The 24513-nt window shown below is 47.4% G+C and overlaps 1 protein-coding gene across 4 annotated transcripts in view; it reads left to right on the top strand.

Moving 5' to 3' along the window:
* LOC137519256 (E3 ubiquitin-protein ligase TRIM39-like) overlaps nucleotides 1–24513 on the top strand; it is a 114039-nt gene that overhangs the window by 66433 nt on the left and 23093 nt on the right. Inside the window, exon 1 of one of the 4 annotated variants that reach the window (XM_068238132.1) lies at nucleotides 1531–1610. The exons of the other annotated variants lie outside the window; for them this stretch is intronic. Coding sequence (XP_068094233.1) covers nucleotides 1550–1610 — 61 coding nt within the window. The 5' untranslated portion in view covers nucleotides 1531–1549. Of the gene's footprint in view, nucleotides 1–1530; nucleotides 1611–24513 lie in introns of those variants that run through there. 4 annotated transcript variants of the gene reach the window in all.

The following is a 24513-nucleotide window of genomic DNA, read 5'->3' on the forward strand; positions in this document are numbered from 1 at the left end:
GCGGTGGGGAGGGGGGTCGGACCCCCCCCCTCCCTCGCCTGGGTCCCCCCGATCTGCGCTCCCCTCCAGCCTGTAATTAGTAAGCTGCTGTCAGATCATAAGAGGCAGTGGGCGGGGGAGGACTCACCTTTTCCGCGTTCCATCGTGCGATCCACTAACGTCACTTCCTGCATCGCCGTCCACTTACAATACAGTGGGCGGCGATGCAGGAAGTTACGTCAGTGGAGCGCTCGCTGGAACGCGGAAAAGGTGAGTCCTCCCCGCCCGTGCCTCTTACCATCTGGAAGCAGCTTACTAATTACAGGCTGGAGGGGACCGCAGATCGGGGGACCCAGGCGAGGGAGGGGGGGTCCGACCCCCCTCCCCACCGCTAGGCACAATACCCCCGACCTGCCCGCTACCCCTCCGGCCCGGCGGCCGGCCCCCCCGTGCGGGTGCCGCCCTTTGAAGTTTGCCGCCTGAGGCAAATGTTTCACCCCGCCTCATGAGCGGGCCGGCCCTGGGTGCCTGATTGGTGGAGAGCCGACTCCCATGTCTCCCCGAGTGTCTCTCTCTTTCCTCTTCCGCCCCCTATACAGATGCTGCCACTCCTCTCTTTGCAGCAGCATGGAGTAGCTGTCACATGCTGCCTAGCGCAAGTGGCTTGAACACAGCATATGAAGCAGCCAGCCAGAACGGGACTCTCTGCTCTAGTGTTGTCCGGATCATGAACGATTCGGATCTTTGATCCGAATCTATTTTGTGAGCCGAATCATCCGAATCATCAAAATGAGTGATTTGGATCAAAAAAGGGGCAGGGCCAGGAGCAACACGCCCCCTCTCAGCGGGCAGCGGGGTCCTGGAAGCAGAGCTGAGATGGATCGCTGTTGGAAGGGAACCAGCCTTGCAGCCACAGGTAGATGAGAGAGAGGGGACATGGGTGCCTCTGCCAGATATGTGTAGAGCACACATACTGGCTATAACGTGCTGCCCATTATAGGCTGTCTGTTGCTAGTTGTGCACAGTGAACACATTGGAAGCTTTTGGCTCAGCTCAGCACAGCTCAGTAACTTTGCAGGCACTGTGATTGCAGCGCAATATGATCCTCCTGCACTGCTCTAAACAGCTGCACTTTACTTCTGGGAATGCTTTCTTTCACTGTGCGACGTTTGCATTCAGAGTATACAGATGAGCATAGAGGTGAAATATATGTAAAGCATATGATTGCAGCATGTGGGTATTGTGTGCAAACATTTCTGCTCTCTGCTCGTCCCTCCTCCTTTCTCTGTCCACTCCCTGCCCTCTGTCCATCTTCTCCCCTTCTCTGTGTGTCCACCCCCCTCCCCTTCTCCTGTCCACAGCAGGGAAAGACCTGTCCCGCTATTCATTTCACCCCCCAATGTGCCGGTAGTAAAATGATCTGAGATTCGGATCAAAGTTCCGGATCTCTTCAATGATCCGATTCGAATCATCCAGATCATTGAAAAGATCCGAACTTCCCATCTCTACTCTGCTCACATGCCAGACATTCCTTTGTGTGAGCCTCTCTGTTGTGTTGTTTCCTCCTCTTATGACTCAGGAGATTCATTCACCCCTTAGCTCAGCTTTCTTCATTAACTCCTTCACTGCTGGTAAGGAGTTAAGGTATTTGCACTGACTTACTTTGTGTTTATGGTGGGGGCAGGAGTGGTACTGGGGAGGGGGAAGTTAGGGGATTACTGCTACTGGGAGGGTTACTGTTATTGGGGGAGGGGGTGGAGGAGATTACTGGGGGGGGGGGGGGGGGGGGACTGTAGCTGAGAGGGTCTCATGGTCCATAACATACTGTACCTGTACTTGTGTGATAAAATGCTAAATGCTGGAAGAAGCCTGCGGGGACAGGGGTCAGACAGTCAGGGATGGAATCACAGAATGTATGTATGTCATATACACATACTGTACATACATTCCCTTTCGCTTACTGACCCTGTCTCTGATCCTTCAGGCTTAAAGCTTTTAGCATTTTATCACACATTCAGCAAGTCATTATCCCAGTATCTGGGGAGGGGGAAGGGAGGAAGCTCTATCCAGTGGCTTGATTACTGGTTAAAGGACTCAGCTTCTAACATATGAGACCTGGGTTTAAATAAATCTTTGCTCGACCTGTTCAGTAAGCCTGCACCCAGGGCTGGATTTACCATAAGGCACTACAGGCACCTGATGTTGGAGAGGCAGCTTCCTCTCTCCTTCCCTATTCAGAGTCCTGATTGAGGTTCCTCTGGCTACCTAATACTAAAGGGCAACTGTAGCTACCTATGATGGGCAAGGGTAGTACGGTAAAAGTGACAGCTGGGCCAGCCAGCACATTGTGGTGCGGTTCGACGGGGGTTTGTAGGTTCACAGAGGGCGAAGTCTAGAGTGCTTGGACATCTGTGCCTATAGGCTCCTGTGATATTTTTATGTATTTATATAGCACTGACATCTCCTGCAGCACATTACAGAGTACATAGTCATGTCACTGACTGTCCCAGAGGAGCTCACAATCTAATCCTACCATAGTCATAGCCTAATGTCCTACCATATTATTATTATGTATTTATATAGCACTGACATCCACTGCAGCACATTACAGAGTACATAGTCATGTCACTGACTGTCCTCAGAGGAGCTCAAACTCTAATACTACCATAGTCATAGTGTAATGTCCTACCATATTATTATTATTATGTATTTATATAGCACTGACATCTTCTGCAGCACATTAGAGTACATAGTCATGTCACTGACTGTCCTCAGAGGAGCTCACACTCTAATCCTACCATAGTCATAGTCTAATGCCCTACCATATTATTATTATGTAATTATATAGCACTGACATCTTCTGCAGCACATTACAGAGTACATAGTCATGTCACTGACTGTCCTCAGAGGAGCTCACACTCTAATCCTACCATAGTCATAGTCTAATGCCCTACCATATTATTATTATGTAATTATATAGCACTGACATCTTCTGCAGCACATTACAGAGTACATAGTTATGTCACTGACTGTCCTCAGGGGAGCTGACACTCTAATCCTACCATAGTCATAGTCTAATGTCCTCCCATATTATTATTATGTATTTATATAGCAGTGACATCTTCTGCAGCACATTACACAGTACATAGTCATGTCACTGACTGTCCTCATAGTAGCTCACAATCTAATCCTACCATAGTCATAGTCTAATGTCCTACCATATTATTATTATGTATTATATAGCACTGACATCTCCTGCTGCACTTTACAGAGTACATAGTCATGTCACTGACTGTCCTCAGAGGAGCTCAAACTCTAATACTACCATCGTCATAGTATAATGTCCTACCATATTATTATTATGTATTTATATAGCACTGACATCTTCTGCTGCACATTACAGAGTACATAGTCATGTCACTGACTGTCCTCAGAGGAGCTCATACTCTAATCCTACCATAGTCATAGTCTAATGTCCTACCATATTATTATTATGTATTTATATAGCACTGGCATCTTCTGCAGCACATTACAGAGTACATAGTCATGTCACTGACTGTCCTCAGAGGAGCTCAAACTCTAATACTACCATAGTCATAGTCTAATTTTCTACCATATTATTTTGTATTTGCATAGCTGCACTGATGACCACGCTCACATTCTGATGCGGGCCACGCCCCTTTTTGCTTTTTGCCACCATGGGGGGGCGCATAAACTGTCTTTGTCCCCGGGCGCTGAAAGCCTTAGCTACGCCTCTGCTTTCCCTGCACTGTACATAGACCAGCAGAGATATGTGGTAGCCAGGATTTGAAGAATATCTAATCCACTGTCAGTTGCTAGGTGTCGTGTGTTAGACACAATGTGTATGTATGTAATGAGCATTACCTGTCCTGGCTGTGCAGCATTGGTTTGTCTGTCTTCTATGAGCCACAGACATGCTGCCAGCCTGGGGCGTGTGTGACATCAGCCACCAGTGAGGTATGCGTTGGCAGCGTGTATGCAGGTAATAGAAGAGAGATGGAAGATGGACAGGCACCGCAGCACTGGACAGGTTATGTATAAACACACATAACAGCACATGTACACATTACAAACATACACACAAGGCATCGGATGCGGCAGCCTCGGCCAATACCCGAGAAGATTTTAGGCTGAACTCAATCGGGAATCGCCCTGCAGTGTATGGACCGCATACTGAAATTTCTGTAATCCGATTTCATTAGAGAGAGATTTGTCTGTTGGTTCAATCTGCCAGTCATCACTCGATGTATGGCTACCTTTTGGGTGGCTGCTAGTATATAAGTATGGACCCCCCTCCACCAATCCAGCAGGGGAGGGGAGCCTCTGGTAATGAATGCAGCAGGTGTGCAGAGCTGGGAACTCAGGTGCACAGAGATCTCACCACCAGAGATACTATACATGACTTCAGAGCCGGGACAAGGTCCTCCAGCACCCAAGGCTGAGACACCAAAGTGCGCCCCTCCATCCCTGCCACCCCATCCGTCACACACTGATTGCTATTAGACTAAGAGGCGCCAAAGGGCCCACAACCTCCCCAACACCTTAATCTCTAGTTATCTGGCTTGCAGTCACTGCCATGTATCCCCTTTTCTTATTTCTTTCTGCTTCAAACACAATTAGGAATGACAGCTGAATGAATTCTGCGCCCCCTCTTACACTGCGCCCTGAGGCTAGAGCCTCTCCAGCCTATGCCTCGGCCCGGCCCTGCATGACTTCATAGTAGAAAATAATCTTATTTCTCAGCATCAACATGGGTTTACTAAAGACAGGTCCTGTTTGACTAACATGCTCAGCTTTTATGAGGTAGTGAATGCTAATATGGATATTAGGAATGCTGTAGATGTGATATACTTGAACTTTGCAAAGGCCTTCGACACTGTTCCCCACAAAAGTCTGGTGCAAAAGTTGAGGATGCAAGGACTGGGGAAGAGTCTGTGTGCATGGATAGGGAACTGGCTAATGGACAGAAAACAAAGAGTTGTGGTCAATGGATCGTACTCAAAATGGAAGACTGTTAGCAGTGGGGTCCCACAGGGGTCTGTTCTGGGTCCAGTGCTCTTCAATATATTTATTAATGACCTAGTAGATGCAGTAGTGAGCAATGTTGCTGTTTTTGCAGATGATACAAAATTGTGCAGAATCATCAACTCTCAGGAAGATAGTGTCATATTGCAACAGGATCTGGATAGGATGGCTATATGGGCACATACATGGCAGATGAAATTCAATGTTGACAAATGTAAAGTCATGCATTTTGGATGTACCAATGGTCTAGCACCATACAAAATAAATGGGATACAGTTGGGGACATCAAACTTGGAGAAGGACTTAGGAGTACTCATTGACAACAAGTTAAATAATCGTACTCAATGCCAAGCAGCTGCAGCTAAAGCTAACAAAATTTTGGGATGCATTAAAAGGGAAATAAAAACTCGAGATGCTAGCATAATATTGCCCCTGTTTAACTCTCTAGTAAGGCCACATCTGGAATATGGAATTCAGTTCTGGGCACCACATTACAAAAAAGATATTGCAGTTTTAGAGCAGGTGCAGAGACGAGCAACAAAATTGATACGTGGGATGGAGGGTCTCACTTATCAAGAAAGGTTAGATAAACTGGGTTTATTTAGTCTAGAGAAAAGACGCCTTAGAGGGGATCTAATTAACATGTATAAATACATCAGAGGGCAATATAATAGCTTGGCGGATGAGCTTTTTGTCCCTAGGCCTTCTCTAAGGACTAGAGGACATGATCTGCGCATGGAGGAAAAACGTTTTAGCCATTTATTTAGGAAAGGGTTCTTTACAGTAAGAGTGATTAAGATGTGGAATGCATTGCCACAGGAAGTCGTTATGGCAAACTCTATACCTGCATTTAAAGGGGGCTTAGATGCTTTCCTTGCGTTGAAAGACATCCATGGCTACAATTACTAGGTAATGCCTAATGATGTTGATCCAGGGATTTTATCTGATTGCCATCTGGAGTCGGGAAGGAATTTTTCCCTTTTGGGGCTAATTGGACCATGCCTTGTAAGGGTTTTTTCGCCTTCCTCTGGATCAGCAGGGATATGTGAGGGAGCAGGCTGGTGTTGTACTTTAAACTGGTTGAACTCGATGGGCGTATGTCTTTTTTCAACTAAAATAACTATGTAACTATGTAACTAAAAGTCCCTGAGAGATAGAAGAATCCAGCAGGGGGAGGAGCCACTGGTAATGGGTGCAGCAGCTGTGCAGAGCTGGGAACTCAGGTGCACAGAGATCTCACCACCAGAGCCCCTGAGAGATAGGAGAATCCAGCAGGGGAGGAGCCTCTGGTAATGGGTGTAGCAGGTGGGCAGAGCTGGGAACTCAGGTGCACAGAGATCTCACCACCAGATCCCTGAGAGATAGGAGAATCCAGCAGGAGGAGGAGCCTCTGGTGATGGGTGCAGCAGGTGTGCAGAGCTGGGAACTCAGGTGCACAAAGATCTCACCACCAGAGCCCCTGAGAGATAGAAGAATCCAGCAGGGGGAGGAGCCTCTGGTAATGGGTGCAGCAGGTGTGCAGAGCTGGGAACACAGGTGCACAGAGATCTCACCACCAGAGCCCCTGAGAGATAGAAGAATCCAGCAGGGGGAGGGGAGCCTCTGGTAATGGGTGCAGCAGGGGTGCAGAGCTGGGAACTCAGGTGCACAGAGATCTCGCCACCACAGCCCCTGAGAGATGGAAGAATCCAGCAGGGGGGGGGGAGCCTCGGGTAATGGGTGCAGCAGGTGGGCAGAGCTGGGAACTCAGGTGCACAGAGATCTCACCACCAGATCCCTGAGAGATAGAAGAATCCAGCAGGGGAAGGAGCCTCTGGTAATGGGTGCAGCAGGTGTGCAGAGCTGGGAACTCAGGTGCACAGAGATCTTGCCACCACAGCCCCTGAGAGATGGAAGAATCCAGCAGGGGGAGGAGCCTCTGGTAATGGGTGCAGCAGGTCAGCAGAGCTGGGAACCCAGGTGCACAGAGATCTCACCCCCAGAGCCCCTGAGAGATGGAAGAATCCAGCAGGGGGGGGAGCCTCGGGTAATGGGTGCAGCAGGTGTGCAGAGCTGGGAACTCAGGTACACATAGATCTCACCACCAGATCCCCTGAGAGATATAAGAATCCATCAGGGGGAGGAGCCTCTGGTAATGGGTGCAGAGCTGGAAGGATCCTCATACACACTAAGATAGGTTTGGCGCTTCACAGTGTAAAAAAGACTGAACAGGTTTTTTTTTCTCCAAAAAAATCATATATGCTTCACTGTTAATGATTCACTCTTTATAAAACTGACCAAATGTCCACAAAAAAAAATATGTCAGGCTCGTATATATGCTTCACTGATATTACTTCACTCTTGCTAATTTCAGGGAAAACGTTTTGCCAAAAGCAACCCTTTTAGATACACAATCAGTTCACATACACACTGAGAGGTTTGGCGCTTCACAGTGTAAAAAGGACTGAACAAGTTTTTCCCAGAAAAAAACATGAATACATATATATGCTTCACTGTTAATGCTTCACTCTATATAAAACTAAACAAATGTCCACTAAAAACATAACAGTCCTTTTTACACTGTGTGAGTGAAGTAATATCAGTGAAGCATATGCGTGCCTGTCTTTTTTTTTGTTTAGTGGACATTTTGACAGTTTTATAAAGTGAAGCATATATATTTTTGATTTTTTTTTTTTTTTTGGAGGGGGGGGGGGGGGGGGAATCTGTTCAGTCTTTTTTGCACTGTGAAGCGCCAAACCTATCTTAGTGTGTATGTGAATTGATAACGAGAGGGGGCGATCGTGTATCTAAAAGGGCTTAAAAACCGAATTCTTGGTAAATAGAGGAGGTAGTGGTGGACTTACCTCCTCCAAGTAGACACACAACGACTGTAGTAAACACAGTCAATATATTTTATTTATGAACTCCAAATATGCAACACGTTACGCAGGTTTGATCCCGCTTCATCAGGCAATAACAACGGAGCAATAGCATATGTGGTCAGTAGAAGAGCCAAGCTCATTTAGCTTCCTTTTATCCTCTTGGCGCCTCTGTTCTCCTGCATAATATGGATCCCACCCTGGGTGGAGGGTTGAACCCCCTTTTTCTCATCTACAGAGAGCGACTTCTTATTCCTGAGTGGGAAATCTCCCCACCTGCCTTTACAGTGGTTGCCTAATGGTAACCCTGGTTTGTGAGTATTAATATTTACTCTGTCTAGTAACTATTTACCAGTACATATTACACTATTGGGGCTCTTGGTGTTCCTTGTTTTTATCTCGTTGTGTATCTAAAAGGGTTGTTTTTTGGCAAAAAAATTGTTTTCCTGAAATTAGCAAGAGTGAAGTAATATCAGTGAAGCATATGCGTGCCTGTCATTTTTTTTTAATGGACATTTGGTCAGTTTTATAAAGAGTGAAGCATTAACAGTGAAGCATATATATATTTATGATTTTTTGGGAAAACCCTGTTCAGTCTTTTTTACACTGTGAAGCGCCTGATGCACACCAGAGGAGTTTTTCTGAGCGTTTTGAGTTTTTAAATCTGCTGCTAATGTTATCCTATGTGTCTGTGCACACTGGAGCAATGAAGTTTTGTAAAAAAAAACCATAGCATTATATTGGGAAGAGCTTTTAGAGATTTCAAAAGCTCTTCCCAATGTAATGCTATGGGTTTTTTTACAAAACCTCATTGCTCCAGTGTGCACAGACACATAGGATAACATTAGCAGCAGATTTAAAAACTCAAAACGCTCAGAAAAACTCCTCTGGTGTGCACCAGGCCTTAGTGTGTATGAGAGCTGGAATGATCACCGACCTGAATCACGAGTAATTATGAGTGATTCAAATGAGGCTTAATTAGCCCATGCACTATGTACTGGGAGGAGAAGGGGCTTGCAGGGGGTGGTGACATAAGAGGGGATTCCCTCTGTCAAGCTACCTACAGGGGAAGACAAGGGCGGCTGGATGATGTAAGAGGGGATTCCCCCTGCGTGACAACTAGAGGAGGAGAAGGGTGGGTGGGGGTGTTTAACATAAGAGCAGATTCCCTCTGCAGTGTTACCCCCACCTCTGCCGGACAGGATACGAAAGGGGAGAGCTGCATGACTACAGGACATGATACGAGATCTGGCACAAAATGAAGAGAGCTACATGCCTACAGGTAGAGTGACCAGATCCGGGACGCGTCCCGAATTCGGGGTCCGCTGTCCCAGGCAGCATGAAGTCCCGGGAAACGTCCCGCTTTCAGCAGCGGGACGTCCTGCCTCGGGACTCTGGCCACTCTATACTCATAAACTGGCAGCGGCATCTATCGACGCCGTGCCAGTTCATTGCCCGCAACCCCGCTCCAGCCTAGCTGTCTTCCGGTGTTCCGACACCGGCAGGCGAGCAGGGCTACGGCAAGATGGCTGCCGGAGCCCTGTACTGGAGACTATTTGTGTCTCCAGTACAGGGCTTCGGGCGCCATCTTGCCGTAGCCCTGTCAGCACGGGAGAGAAGATCAGCAGCAAGATGGTCCCGGGAGCAGCGCGCCAGAGGCCGGAGACTTCTGCCAGGTAAGTAAATGCTTTCTTTTCCAGGTGAAATGTTTGCCCGCATTGCGTTTTTTTTCCAGGTGAAATGTTTGCCCGCATTGCGTTTCTTTTCTGGTGAAATGTTTGCCCGCATTGCGTTTCTTTTCCAGGTGAAATGTTTGCCCGCATTGCGTTTTTTTTTTCAGGTGAAATGTTTGCCCGCATTGCGTTAATTTTCTGGTGAGATGTTTGCTTGCATTGCGTTAATTTTCTGGTGAAATGTTTGCCCGCATTGCGTTTATTTTGTACTGACATGTTGGCCGCATTGCGTTTATTTTGTACTGACATGTTGGCCGCATTGCATTTATTTTCTGGTGAAATGTTTGCCCGCATTGCGTTTATTTTCTGGTGAAATGTTTGCCCGCATTGCATTTATTTTGTACTGACATGTTGCCCGCATTGCATTTATTTTATACTGACATGTTGCCCGCATTGTGTTTATTTTGTGCTGACATGTTGCCCATTGCGTTTATTTTCTGGTGTCCGGGGTAGCTGTTACTGCATTTATTATTTAATGGTCATAGATGGCTATGTTTGCTGCTTTGTGGTTACGGTATACTATTAGCATCACACAGTTTCTGCACACCATTGATGCAAAGTCTCGTTTGTCTTATCTAAAAAAGATGAAGCGCTCCATTGTGCATTACCAAAGGTGATTTAATTGCAACTTAAAAAGATCTACTTACAAGATCCAATGAGACAATTCGCTTATCAGCGGTACAGTCCACCGCTACCTCCGCATGCAGAATGGAAACAACGTGCTGTGGCCGGCAGCGCGTTCTCCGATGTCCGGGAAAGCCGTCTCGCAATGGGTGTGGGCGTGGCTGTAGGTTAGCGTGCGTATGGCGTCATTACGCGTTTCGGCGCTCTGCGCCTTCGTCAGATCTGACGAATTGTCTCATTGGATCTTGTAAGTAGATCTTTTTAACCACTTAAGGACCGCAGTCTTTTCACCCCTTAAGGACCAGAGCCTTTTTTCCATTCAGACCACTGCAGCTTTAATGGTTTATTGCTCAGTCATACAAGCTACCATCTAAATGAATTTTACCTCCTTTTCTTGTCACTAATACAGCTTTCTTTTGGTGCTATTTGATTGCTGCAGCGATTTTTACTTTTTATTATATTCATCAAAAAAGACATGAATTTTGGCAAAAAAAAGATTTTTTAAACTTTCTGTGCTGACATTTTTCAAATAAAGTAAAATTTCTGTATACATGCAGCGCGAAAAATGTGGACAAACATGTTTTTGATTAAAAAAAACCCATTCAGTGTATATTTATTGGTTTGGGTAAAAGTTATAGCGTTTACAAACTATGGTGCAAAAATTGAATTTTCCCATTTTGAAGCATCTCTCTCATTTCTGAGCACCTGTCAGGTTTCATGAGGTGCTAGAATTCCAGGATAGTATAAATACCCCCCAAATGACCCCATTTTGGAAAGAAGACACCCCAAAGTATTCACTAAGAGGCATGGTGAGTTCATAGAAGATTTTATCTTTTGTCACAAGTTAGCGGAAAATGACACTTTGTGACAAAAAAAATAAATTAAAAAAAGTTTCCATTTCTGCTAACTGGTGACAAAAAAAAATGAAATCTGCCACGGACTCACCATGCCCCTCTCTGAATACCTTGAAGTGTCTAGTTTCCAAAATGGGGTCATTTGTGGGGTGTGTTTACTGTCCTGGCATTTTGGGGGGTGCTAAATTGTAAGCACCCCTGTAAAGCCTAAAGGTGCTCATAGGACTTTGGGCCCCTTAGCGCACCTAGGCTGCAAAAGAAATGTCACACATGTGGTATCGCCTTACTCAGGAGAAATAGTATAATGTGTTTTGGGGTGTATTTTTACACATACCCATGATGGGTGGGAGAAATATCTCTGTAAATGAGATTTCTTTTGATTTTTTTACACACAATTGTCCATTTACAGAGATATTTCTCCCACCCAGCATGGGTATGTGTAAAAATACACCCCAAAACACATTATACTACTTCTCCTGAGTACGGCGATACCACATGTGTGACACTTCTTTGCACCCTAACTGCGCTAAGGGGCTCAAAATCCTATGAGTACCTTTAGGATTTTCACAGGCCATTTTAAGGCATTTATTTTCTAGACTACTCCTCACGGTTTAGGGCCCCTAAAATGCCAGGACAGTATAGGAACCCTACAAATGACCCCATTTTAGAAAGAAGACACCCCAAGGTATTCCGTTAGTAGTATGGGGAGTTCATAGAAGATTTCATTTTTTTTCACAAGTTAGCGGAAATTGATTTTTATTGTTTTTTTCACAAAGTGTCATTTTCCACTAACTTGTGACAAAAAATAAAATCTTCTATGAATTCCCCATACACCTAATTGAATACCTTGGGGTGTCTTCTTTCTAAAATGGGGTCACTTGTGGGGTTCCTATAATGCCCTGGCATTTTAGGGGCCCTAAACCGTGAGGAGTAGTCTAGAAACCAAATGCCTCAAAATGACCTGTGAAATTCTAAAGGTACTCATAGGACGTTGGGCCTCTTAGCGCACCTAGGTTGCAAAAAAGTGTCACACATGTGGTATCACCGTACTCAGGAGAAGTAGTATAATGTGTTTTGGGGTGTATTTTTACACATACACATGCTGGGTGGGAGAAATATCTCTGTAAATTAAAATGTTTTGATTTTTTTTACACACAATTGTCCCTTTACAGAGATATTTCTCCCACCCAGCATGGGTATGTGTAAAAATACACCCCAAAACACATTATACTACTTCGCCTGAGTACGGCGATATCACATGTGTGACACTTTTTTGCAGCCTAGGTGCGCTAAGGGGCCCAACGTCCTATTCACAGGTCATTTTGAGGCATTTAGTTTCTAGACTACTCCTTACGGTTTAGGGCCCCTAAAATGCCAGGGCAGTATAGAAACCCCACAAGTGACCCCATTTTAGAAAGAAGACACCCCAAGGTATTCCGTTAGGTGTATGGTGAGTTCATAGAAGATTTTATTTTTTGTCACAAGTTAGTGGAAAATGACACTTTGTGAAAAAAAACAATACAAATCAATTTCCGCTAACTTTTGACAAAAAATAAAATCTTCTATGAACTCGTCATACACCTAACGGAATACCTTGGGGTGTCTTCTTTCTAAAATGGGGTCACTTGTGGGGTTCCTATACTGCCCTGGCATTTTAGGGGCCCAAAACCACGAGGAGTAGTCTGGAAACCTAATGCCTCAAAATGACTGTTCAGGGGTATAAGCATCTGCAAATTTTGATGACAGGTGGTCTATGAGGGGCCGAATTTTGTGGAACCGGTCATAAGCAGGGTGGCTTCTTAGATGACAGGTTGTATTGGCACTGAAGTGCAGGAATGTTCTCAAATCGTGACCTGGACATGGCAATTAAGTCGTACCAGCAGTGATCAGAAAAAAAATTTCTGTCACTGTGGTGGGGCGGGTGAGGGTTTGGCCGGGTGATCAGAAGCCCGCAGGGGGCATATTAGGGCCTGATCTGATGGGTAGCAGTGACAGGGGGTGACGGGGTGGTTGATAGGTGATCAGTAGGTGATTACAGAGGAGAATATATGCAAGCAATGCACTGGCGAGTTGATCAGAGGGGGTCTGGGGGGCTAATTGAGGGTGTGGGCGGGTGATTGGGTGCCCGCAAAGGGGCAGATTAGTGTCTGATCTGATGGGTAGCAGTGACAGTTGGTGACGGGGTGCTTGATGGGTGATCAGTGGATGATTAGAGGGGAGAACAGATGTAAACAATGCACTTTCGGAGGTGATCTGAGGGTGGGTCTGCACGCAATCTGAGGGTGTAGGTGGGTGATCAGGTGCCCACAAAAGGCAGGTTAGGGTCTGATCTGATGGGTGGCAGTGACAGGTGGTGACAGGGGGTGATTGATGGGTGATTGACAGGTGATCAGTGGGTGATTATAGGGAAGAATAGATGTATACAGTACACAGGGGGGAGGGTCTAGGGAGGATCTGAGGGTGTGGGGGGGGGGTGTTCAGGAGCCCCCAGGGGGCAGTTTAGGACCTAATCTAAAAAATAGTGTTGAGATAGTGACAGGGAGTGATTAATGGGTGATTAGGGGGGTGATTGGGTGCAAACAGGTGTCTGAGGGGTGGGCAGGGGGGGTCTGATGGGTGCAGTGGGCGATCAGGGGGCAGGATCAGTGTGCTTGGGTACTTACTAGGAGGGCTGCAACCTGCCCTGGTGGTCCCTCAATCACTGGGACCACCAGGGCAGGAGGCAGCCTGTATAATACGCTTTGTATACATTACAAAGCGTATTATCCGCTTTACATGCGGCAGATCGGGGGTTAAGATCCCGCTTGGCTGGAGGGTTGACGTCGCGGGTGGACACATCCAGCGTGCAATCCCCGGCCAGCTAGTCCGCAACGAGCCGCCGCCGATCGGCGTATTGCGGTCATTGCGGGCTCCACTTTGCCGCCGCCCCTAGGTAGGGGCGGTCGGCAAGTGGTTAAAATCACAATCCAGTAAAATATATATAGATCTATATATATATATATATAGATCTATATATATATATATATATATATAGATCTATATATAGATCTATATATATATATATATATATATATATATATATATATATATATATATATATATATAGATCTATCTATATATATATATATATATATATATATATATATATATATATATATATATATATATATATATATATATATATATATATATATATATATATATATATATATATATATATATATATAGATCTATATATATATATATAGATCTATATATATATATATAGATCTATATATATATATAGATCTATATATATATATATAGATCTATATATAGATATATATATATCTATATATAGTTGGTTGGGAGGGGATCAAGGGATACATGGGGGGGAGATCTGGATTTTTTTACACTAAAATCGCACAGCCTGTCACGGCTGCAGGCTGTGCGTCTCTCCCTGTCACACAAGATCCACAGTGACAGGGAGAGGGAGGCGGAGAGGGAGGCGGAACGGCAACTATGTTGCCTTTCAGAGGGTGATCGCTGTGATTGGCTCACAGCGATCACACGGCAGGGAGCCAATCAGTGACGGCTCCTGCCGATACCCGGAAGCCTTAGCTGTCATAAGACAGCTAAGTGCAGCCGGTTCGGTGCGCGCGATCGCGGCGGGGAGCGGCGGCGCCGGTGATAGAGATCTACGCCCTGCCAGCCAGGAGCCCATCAAAACAGGGCGTAGATCTCTATCACCTTGGTCCTTAAGTGGTTAAGTTGCGATTAAATCACCTTTGGTAATGCACAATGGAGCGCTTCATCTTTTTTAGATTTGCCTTCCCTTGCTAATTTTAATTGGAGCAGCACCGTGCATTAAGACAGAGGAGAACAAGAAAGTGTGATAGCCTGTCACCCTTCAGGATAGGAGCGCAAGGTTTTGGATTATCTCGTTTGTCTTATGCCCCGCTGTTACATCATTACGTTAGCACCGCCCATACAATGTCATGGCCACGCCCAGCCCCCCCCCACACACACACACACAGTCTTCGTTGCTGCGCGCTCCTCAGTCTTCCCCACTTTTCGCTGCGACGAGCTGCGCGTGCCCCCCCCCCACACACACACACCCTCCCCGTCCCAGGTTGGACCCACAAAAATTTAGTCACTCTACTACAGGACATGATACGAGATCTGGCACAATACGAATGGGGAGAGCTACGTGACTACAGGACATGATATGGGATCTGGCATAGCAGGAATGGGGAGAGCTGCATGACTACAGGACATTATACGAGATCTGGCACAAAACGAATGGGGAGAGCTACAGGATGACAAGCACAAGATCTCACACTGCAGGAGGCATAGTTAGAGAAAAAATAATAATACTTTATCAAGGCATGTGCCAGTGCAGGGCAGCAGCAGAAGCCACAGCTGTCAGTTTCCTGTAACAGGGCGACTGATGATGACCTCATGACACTGGGCTGTAAATCTGATTCTGTGGGCGTGAATGGGCATGTCTAACTCCAACTGTAACACCGCCCACAGAATCGCTCTGCACCTCCCATGGACTGAGAGCTGCAAAATGGAGCGATAGAGCTGCAAGATGGAGCCTGCCATTCTCTTTTATTCATAGTTGTATTGCACAAATATATCTACTTTTATATTGCCCTTCATAAGGGTTTTGTGTCTAATCATTAATTTCAAAGGGATAAGGAGGCTCAATTTAGTGACTTTTTTGGTTCAGTTCCTCTTTAAAGGACTTACGAGGCGAAAAACATAAAAAAGTTAAATGTCTATTGTGTTTTATCATCCTTTCAGGACGCCATTTTCACCCCTCGTTTAATATCGCTTTGTCTTTTTTTTTTTTTTCAAACTTCCAGGCTCCGAGGGGGACCTGATCCCTTGGGTCGTCTTCAGTTTCCCCCATTTAAGATGGCCGCCAGGTCCTGCCGCGGCTGCACAGTTTTCATAGCCACGAGTGCGACGCACAGCTCTGAGTCCTCCTCCAGTCCTGTCCTCATACCCGGCTGTCTCGTGGACGTAAAAGCATGCGAGGATTAAATGGGGGAACGGATGGCGTCCCCTAAGGATGATAAAACACAATAGGCATTTAACCATTTTTACATTTTTCGCCCCGTAAGTCCTTTAACCCCCCATGTGTGAGACACTGTTGCGTATGTTTGTCTTTGTAAGTGTTAGGATGTCCCCTCCAGCACACCCAATACGAGTGCTTAATCCCCCTCAGCCTTCCCATATTATGCCAGCGCCTTCTCCATGACGTTCGGCCTCTTCATCTTCAGCTAGAGATGTCGCGAACCTCTGAAAAAGTTCGCGAACCGCAATAGACTTCAATGGGGAGGCGAACTTGGAAAACTAGAAACACTTATGCTGGCCACAAAAGTGATGGAAAACATGTTTCAAGGGGTATAACACCTGGACCCCCAGGTGGCGGAGTGGGATAGACACCAAAAGTCCCGGGGAAAAATCTGGATTTGACGCAAAGCAGCGTTTTAAGGGCAGAAATCACATTGAATGCTAAATTGCAGGCCTAAAGTGCTTTAAAACATCTTGCATGTGTATACATCAATCAGGGAGTGTAATTAGTGTACTGCTTCACACTGACACACCAAACTCACTGTGTAACACACCGCAAACAGCTGTTTGTGTAGTGACGGCCATGCTGGACTACTGTGCACCATGGCGAGGATTGCTCTTCCTCACTCAGTGATGTCTGGTTAGGTAATGTCTGTCTGCCTTATCAACTTTCGATGGTTTTTTCTCTACCATTGTTAAAGCTTACATCTATTTTTTTCTTTACATTACATTTTCTACTCGCTGTTCAGTACCTGCAACGAGAATCTATTATGGAGGGCAAGTCTGACATTGTGACCAAGGGTAATGGCGGGGTGTGATTCCAGTCCGGAGTTGTAGCCTAACAAACGGTCGGCTACCACCACACATTCAGGCAAGGAGGGCAGCAGGCATGCCCGCTCCGAGGTAGTGACCAAAAATAACAATACGGGACTCGGGAGGCCCTGCTGTTTTTGAAATGAATTAACTTTAAATCCTTTAACGAGAATCAGTTATGGAGGGAAAGTCTGCCATTGTCACCATGGGTAATGGGCGGGGAATGAAGGTTGGATTCCGGCCCGAAGTGGGAGCCTGCTGACTGAGACCCATGCTGTAGCTGCCCTGACCGCGCTTTGCAGACCAGGCATCTGTGGTCAGATGGACCCCTGACCCAGCGGAAGACAAACCAAGTCGAAAGCATTTGCCAAGAATGTGTTATGGAGGGCAAGTATGCCATTTTTTCAATTGTATGAAACTGTAGATGGTATTATAGTCTCAGTACCATGGTGACAGACCATGGGTAATGCCCGGGGAATCCGGTTTCTATTCCGTTCCGGAGTTGGAGCCTAAGAAACGGCTACCACCACACATCCAGGCAAGGAGGGCAGCAGGCATGGCATGCCCGCCCCGAGGTAGTGACCAAAAATAACTATACGGGACTCGGGAGGACCTGCTGTTTTTGAAATGAATTGACTTTAACTCCTTTAACAAGAATCTGTTATGGCGGACAAAGATGACACCACTTTCCTTTCACGAGAATCAGTTATGGAGGGCAAGTCTGCCATCCATTCAAGTGAAAGGTATGCACTGACTGCCAGGTATAATACAATGTGCAGTCACAGATGCAGTGAAAGGTATGCAGTAACTGCCAACAGCCGTTTGTGTAGTGACAGCCGTGCTGGACTGGTGCGCACCATGACGAGAGTGCAGGTGATGGTGGCTTTACAGCCCATATGGTCGCCCGGCTGATGTAGCTGAATGACAGAACAGTGACTGTCCAGCTGATCAAATTTGGTCTGACCACAATGAAACAACAACCTTATTATCTTTGGTGTGCCACTCCCACCCGAGACACTCATATAGCCGGCGGTCATTGCTTCATTGTGATACGCAAGCCCCTTCACTGCGGCAAGGTAATGATCATGAAGGGGGATGGGCGCATGTACTTGCCTTTTTTGTATTTTTTATTTTTTTTATTTTTTTTGCAGCCGTCCGCAGTGCAGCCAGAAAAATTAGGCAGGCATGTACACGCACCAGAAAAATTAGTATAGCAGCCGCTGCTAGCAGCGGCCTTAAAAATTCAGGAATCCGCCTAGAGTTCTGGACCCTGTTGGTGGTGGCGGAGAAAGCAGTCAAGCGGCCTGCAGGCAGAGATGCTGTGTGTTGGGACTGACTTAGTCTTCGGTCATGCAGTAGCCCTCCGGGATCCATGCCTCATTCATTTTGATAAAGGTGAGGGACTGAACACTGTTGTGACTTAAGCGACTTCTCTTCTCAGTGACAATGCCTCCAGCTGCACTGAAGGTCCTTTCTGACAGGATGCTTGCGGCAGGGCAAGAGAGAAGTTGGATGGCAAATTGGGACAGCTCTGGCCACAGGTCAAGCCTGCGCACCCAGTAGACCAAGGGTTCATCGTCACTGCTCGCAGTGTCTACATCCACAGTTAGGGCTAGGTAGTTGGCTACCTGCCGGTCCAGGCGTTGGTGGAGGGTGGATCCGGAAGGGCTACGGCGAGGCGTTGGACTAAAGAATGTCCGCATGTTCGACATCACCCCGAGATCGCTGGAGCATCCTGTCCTTGCCTGCGTGGACTTGGGAGGAGGAGGATTACTGCCAGTGGTACCTTTTTTATTGTGTTGTACTGTCACATCACCCTTAAAAGCATTGTACAGCATCATTGCCAGCTTGTTCTGCAAGTGCTGCATCCTTTCCGCCTTGTGTTGAGTTGGTAACAGGTCCGCCACTTTGTGCCTGTACCGAGGGTCTAGTAGCGTGGCCACCCAGTACAGGTTATTCCCCTTGATTTTTTTGATACGGTGGTCCCTCAACAGGCTGGACAACATGAAAGAGGCCATCTGCACAAAGTTGGATCCAGATGTACTCTCCATCTCCTCTTGCTCTTCCTGAGTGACGTAACGCAAGTCCTCTTCCTCCCCCCAGCCACGAACAATATCACAGGAACGTGGAGCAGCACAAGCCCCCTGTGACGGCTGCTGCGGTTGTTCTTCTTCCGTCGCCTCTTCCTCCTCCACAGAAACACCTCCCTCATCTGAGTCTGACTCCTCTCCTTCCTCACACGACTCCTCCTCTTCCTCCTCCTCCCCCTCTTTGCTGCCGCAGGTGTCGAGGAAACATCTGGTTCGGATGAAAATCGCTCCCGCGACTCCTCCTTCCGTAACTGTTCCTGTTCACGCTCCTCCACAGCTTCATCCACCACTCTACGCACAGCACGCTCCAGGAAGTAAGCGTAGGGGATCAAGTGGCTGATGGTGCCCTCAGCGTGACTCACCAGTTTGGTCACCTCCTCAAAGGGCTCCATGACCATGCATGCATTTCACATCAGTGTCCAGTTGTTGGGCCACAACATCCCCATCCTCCCAGATTGTGTCCTTGTACTGTAATTATACACGTACTGGGTGACGGCTTTCTCCTGGTGTAGCAGGGGAGAGAACATGAGCAGGGTGGAATTCCAGCGAGTCGGGCTATCGCAAATGAGGCGTCTCACCGGTAAGTTGTTTCTCCGCTGAATGTCTGCAAAGCGTGCCATGGCCGTGTAAGACCGCCTGAAATGCCCACACAACTTCCTGGCCTGCTTCAGGATGTCCTCTAAGCCTGGGTACTTTGAGACAAATCTTTGTACGACCAGATTCAGCACATGTGCCATGCAGGGTACATGTGTCAGCTTTCCCAAATTCAACGCGGAAAGGAGATTGCTGCCGTTTTCACACACCACATTGCCGATCTCCAGCTGGTGCGGGGTCAGCCATTGCTCCACCTGTTTGTTAAGAGCAGCCAGGAGAGCTGCTCCAGTGTGACTCTCCGCTTTGAGGCAAGACATGTCTAAAATGGCGTGACACCGTTGTACCTTGCATGCAGCATAGGCCCTGGGGAAATGGGGCTGTGTAGCTGGTAAGGAAGAGGAGATGGCAGCACCGCTAGAGTTGAACTGCCACTCAGCCAAGGAGGAGAAGGAGGATGACAGCGAAGAGTATGTAGCAGGAGGAGAAGAAGAGGAGGTGGCAGGAGGCCTGCCTGCAAGCCGTGGAGGTGTCACAAGTTGGTCCGCTGCGCAGCCACGTACTCCCTGCTTGCCATCGGTCACCAGGTTGACCCAATGGGCTGTGTACGTAATGTAGTGGCCCTGCCGGTGCTTGGCTGACCAGGCATCCATGGTCAGATGGAGCCTTGACCCAACGCTGTGTGCCAGAGATGACACCACTTGCCTCTCAACTGCACAGTATGGTTTGGGTATGGCCTTTTGTGAAAAATAATTGCGGCCTGGTATCTTCCACTGCGGTGTCCCAATGGCCACAAATTTACGGAAAGCCTCTGACTCCACCATTTCAGCAAGGCTTGGTGTACAGAGGCGCCAGAGTAGAATAAAAATGTTTAAAAGCCGTCTAAAAGAGGGGGATGTTCAGGTGGACTTACCTTCCTCAAATATAGAACTCAAATGAGTCACAATATATCAATGCAAAAAAACGTTTTATTTAACTCCACTTAGTGCAACGCGTGTCGCAGGTGTGGTCCTGCTTCATCAGGCAAACAGGAGTATAACTGAATGTGTCTAGATGCAGAAGTGAGCGCCTCTGTCTGACTCCACCAGCTTGTATGATAATAGCTGGCGAGCTAATAGTTCCGCCACGCCAGCTGTCAGACGCCGGGCAAGAGGGTGACTGGCAGAAATGGGCTTCTTCCGCTCAGACTTCCTTCACGGACACCTGGCTACTGCTGTGGGCAGAGGAGCAGGAACCGCTCAAGGGCAGAGGCGGTGTGGAGGAGGGTGGCTGTGAAGGTGCAAGGGAGAAAGCGGCTGAAGATGCTGCACCTGAAGGAAGAAGAGGAGAAGGAGGGTGGCTTGTCTTTTGGGTGCTGCTTTTCCTCAGGTGTTCTTCCCATAGCTGTTTGTGCCTTTTCTCCAGGTGCCTTCGCAAGGCACTTGTCCCTACGTGAGTGTTGGCCTTTCCACGGCTCAATTTTTGGAGGCAGAGAGAACAGATGGCTTTGCTCCAATCTGAGGTACACACGTTAAAACATTTCCAAACCACTGAGCCCCCCCTGGGGTGATGGCACTACGGTGGCATCAACAGCTGACCTTGAAGGGCATGTTGGCTGGCTGGCCATAGCTGGCGATATATGGCGCCGGACACTGCCCCCAGCTGTTTCTGAGGACGAGCTCCCTCTGCTTCTATCATGGAGTTGTTTCCTCCTACTACTCTCTGGCTCCCCCTCTGAACTGTCCCCCTGGTCATCTCCTCTATTGGGAACATACGTGGCATCCGTATAATCGTCATCATAATCCTCCTGCCCAGCTTCGCTTTCCTCAGACACCTCCACAACTGCAAGAACATCAGGTGCTTCATCATCCCCCTCCTCACACGTTACGTCCATACTATCGCCACCTAACTCAGACGTATGAGGTGGGGTAACTTGCTTAGCGCCTTCATCTTGTTATAGCAGTATTGGCTGTGAATCAGTGCTTTCCACACCAAATAACTCCTGCGAAGTGTCAAATGCAGCGGATGTGGTGCTTGTTGTTGCGCTGGTGGCTGCGGGAGATGAGGTGTTCTGTGTTAAATACTCAAGCACGTCCTAACAATTTTGGGAAGTGATGGCACGTGCCTTCTTCTGAGCACTGTACTTTGGGCCAGGTCCGCACGAAATCACAGCAACACCACCTCGCACAGACCTGCCGGTGCCAGGTGGCCTTCCTCTGGGTCTGCCTCTACCTCTTCCTTTACCTGGTTTGTCCATTTTGTCCATCTCGGGGGGATGCTAGTTATATGCAGTGAGGTGGGTTCACTCAACACAAAGGTAGTTATATGCAGTGAGGTGAGTTCGCTGAACACAAAAGGTAGTTATATGCAGTGGTGAGTTCACTCCACCCAAAGGTAGTTATATGCAGTGAGGTGAGTTCACCCAACCCAAAAGTAGTTATATGCAGTGAGGTGGGTTCACTGAACACAAAGGTAGGTATATGCAGTGATGAGGTGGGTTAACTAAACACAACAGGTACTAGTAGGTATATGCAGTACTGTGTAGTACAATGTGCAGCTCCCTGTCACACACACAGGTAGTCACTGAATGGGCTGTTGTCAGTGGCACACACTGTATGAATTAGCAATGCTGTCTATGCAACAACACAAGTGTCAGTTTGACACACAGAAAAACAAAACAAAACAGGATTAGCTCTGAAAAGAGCTGTTGAATGAGGGGTGCTATTTAAGCAATAAGATTCAGCCAGGAGCAAGTTCACAAGCCAAGAGCCTGACTAATCTGTCCCTACGAGAACAAGTCTGCAGCAGCTCGCCCGATTCTGACTAGCAGTAGGCACACGAGTGAGTGTAATGGCCGCCGGAGCCTGCATTATATAAGGGGGGTGGGGCTCCAGGGCTAAGTTTAGCCGAATTGGCTACAATGTGCCTGCTGACTGTGATGTAGAGGGTCAAAGTTGACCCTCATAGAGCATTATGGGGCGAATCGAACTTCCGGGAAAGTTCACCTTCGCCGGCGAAGGCGAACCACCCGAAGTTCGCCTGGAACCGTACGCCGGCGAACCGTTCGGGACATCTCTATCTTCAGCATCGTCTTCCTGCACGCGAAGGAGAAATCTGAGAGTCTGCTGGTGCTATGCAGCATCGAGAGCGAGGCCTGTCCACAGGGGCCAGTGGGCAGCAGCAGGGCCACCATGGAGAAATTCCACTTTCCATTTAAGTTTAGTAAATTTGAAGTTCTGTCATTACCATATTGTCCGCCGTATGACACACTTTTTCTCCCTAAAAAATGGCCAGAAAGTCGCTGCATCTTATGCTCCAAAGGCAGGGAATCCCTGAGTTACAAACACCCGCCGTTATGATCTGCAGGCATGTCGGGATTCCCTGTCTGTGTTTGCTCCCCCTGTATCTCCTGGCCCCCGGGATGTAGCAGCAGCTTGCCTCATCTATGTGCCTCTGACGATGGCAGACCTGTGGGCTCCTCAGGCCTGCCTCCACTCCCCTCCTCCCCGTGTCTTCCATTCCCCTTTTTTCCCGTGTGTTGCTCTGTGTAGCGGCAGCTTACCTAGCCCCCGTGAGTATTGCAGACCTCCATCTCGGTACTGCATCTTCCTTTAGTGAATGACTTGTAACGACCGCGTCATCAATACAAGCTGCTCACTAGAGGGAGAAGTGCAGAGGAGACGGAGGTCTGCAGTCCTCGCGGGCGCATGGGTTAGGTAAGCAGCCTGCCACAGCACACCGCAACACAGGGGGGCTCAGGAGGCATGCGGGTAAAAGGGGAACAGATAGAAGGAGATACAGGCGGAGACATGGGGCACAAAGTAGGGGAGAGAACTTGTGCTAGATGCGCCTGGAACATGGCCACTCCAGGTTTAGTATGTATCCAAATCCGGACATCTGGGTATCTGGATCCGAATCTATTCAGATTTTAAAAATTGGTATCCGAGCACCCCTGGTAGAGACCATCCGTTCACCTTTTCTGCGTCCCACAAAGACATAATGGTTGGAAACAAAAATCTCAAATTTGGACTCATCAGACCAAAGCACAGATTTCCACTGGTCTAATGTCCATTCCTTGTGTTCTTTAGCCCAAACAAGTCTCTTCTGCTTGTCGCCTGTCCTTAGCAGTGGTTTCCTAGCAGATATTCTACCATGAAGGCCTGATTCACACAGTCTCCTCTGAACAGTTGTTCTAGAGATGTGTCTGCCGCTAGAACTCTGTGTGGCGTTGACCTGGTCTCTAATCTGAGCTGCTGTTAACCTGCGATTTCTGAGGCTGGTGACTCGGATGAACTTATCCTCCGCAGCAGAGGTGACTCTTGGTCTTCCTTTCCTGGGGTGGTCCGCATGTGAGCCAGTTTCTTTGTAGCGTTTGATGGTTTTTGAGACTGCACTTGGGGACACTTTCAAAGTTTTCCCAATTTTTCGGACTGACTGACCTTCATTTTTTAAAGTTCTGATGGCCACTAATTTTTTTTTACTTAGCTGCTTTTTTTCTTGCCATAATACAAATTCTAACAGTCTATTCAGTAGGACCAGGGATGCTCGGGTAGTACTTTTACTACCCATCCGGATCCGGGTACCCAGTTATCCGAATCCGATTCGGATATCCGAATTTGAAATTTTTTTCTACCCGAACAGAATTCGGATATCCGACTCTATTATCTATACTATACGGCTGGATTCGGATACCCGAACTGAAAAATCCAAAGCCTAAAACAATCTCCCTCCTCCTCCATCCATTCTCTTATATCATCCTGTAGGAAATTGCAGTTTTTCAAAACAGCTTACATACCATAGCTGGGATTAGAACCCAGGACTCAGTGTGTAGTAGGTATCTGTTTTACCCACTAGACCATCAGCCACACTACATGCTAAAGCT

Source organism: Hyperolius riggenbachi, chromosome 5 (assembly GCF_040937935.1).
Source record: "Hyperolius riggenbachi isolate aHypRig1 chromosome 5, aHypRig1.pri, whole genome shotgun sequence".
Lineage (NCBI taxonomy): Eukaryota > Metazoa > Chordata > Amphibia > Anura > Hyperoliidae > Hyperolius > Hyperolius riggenbachi.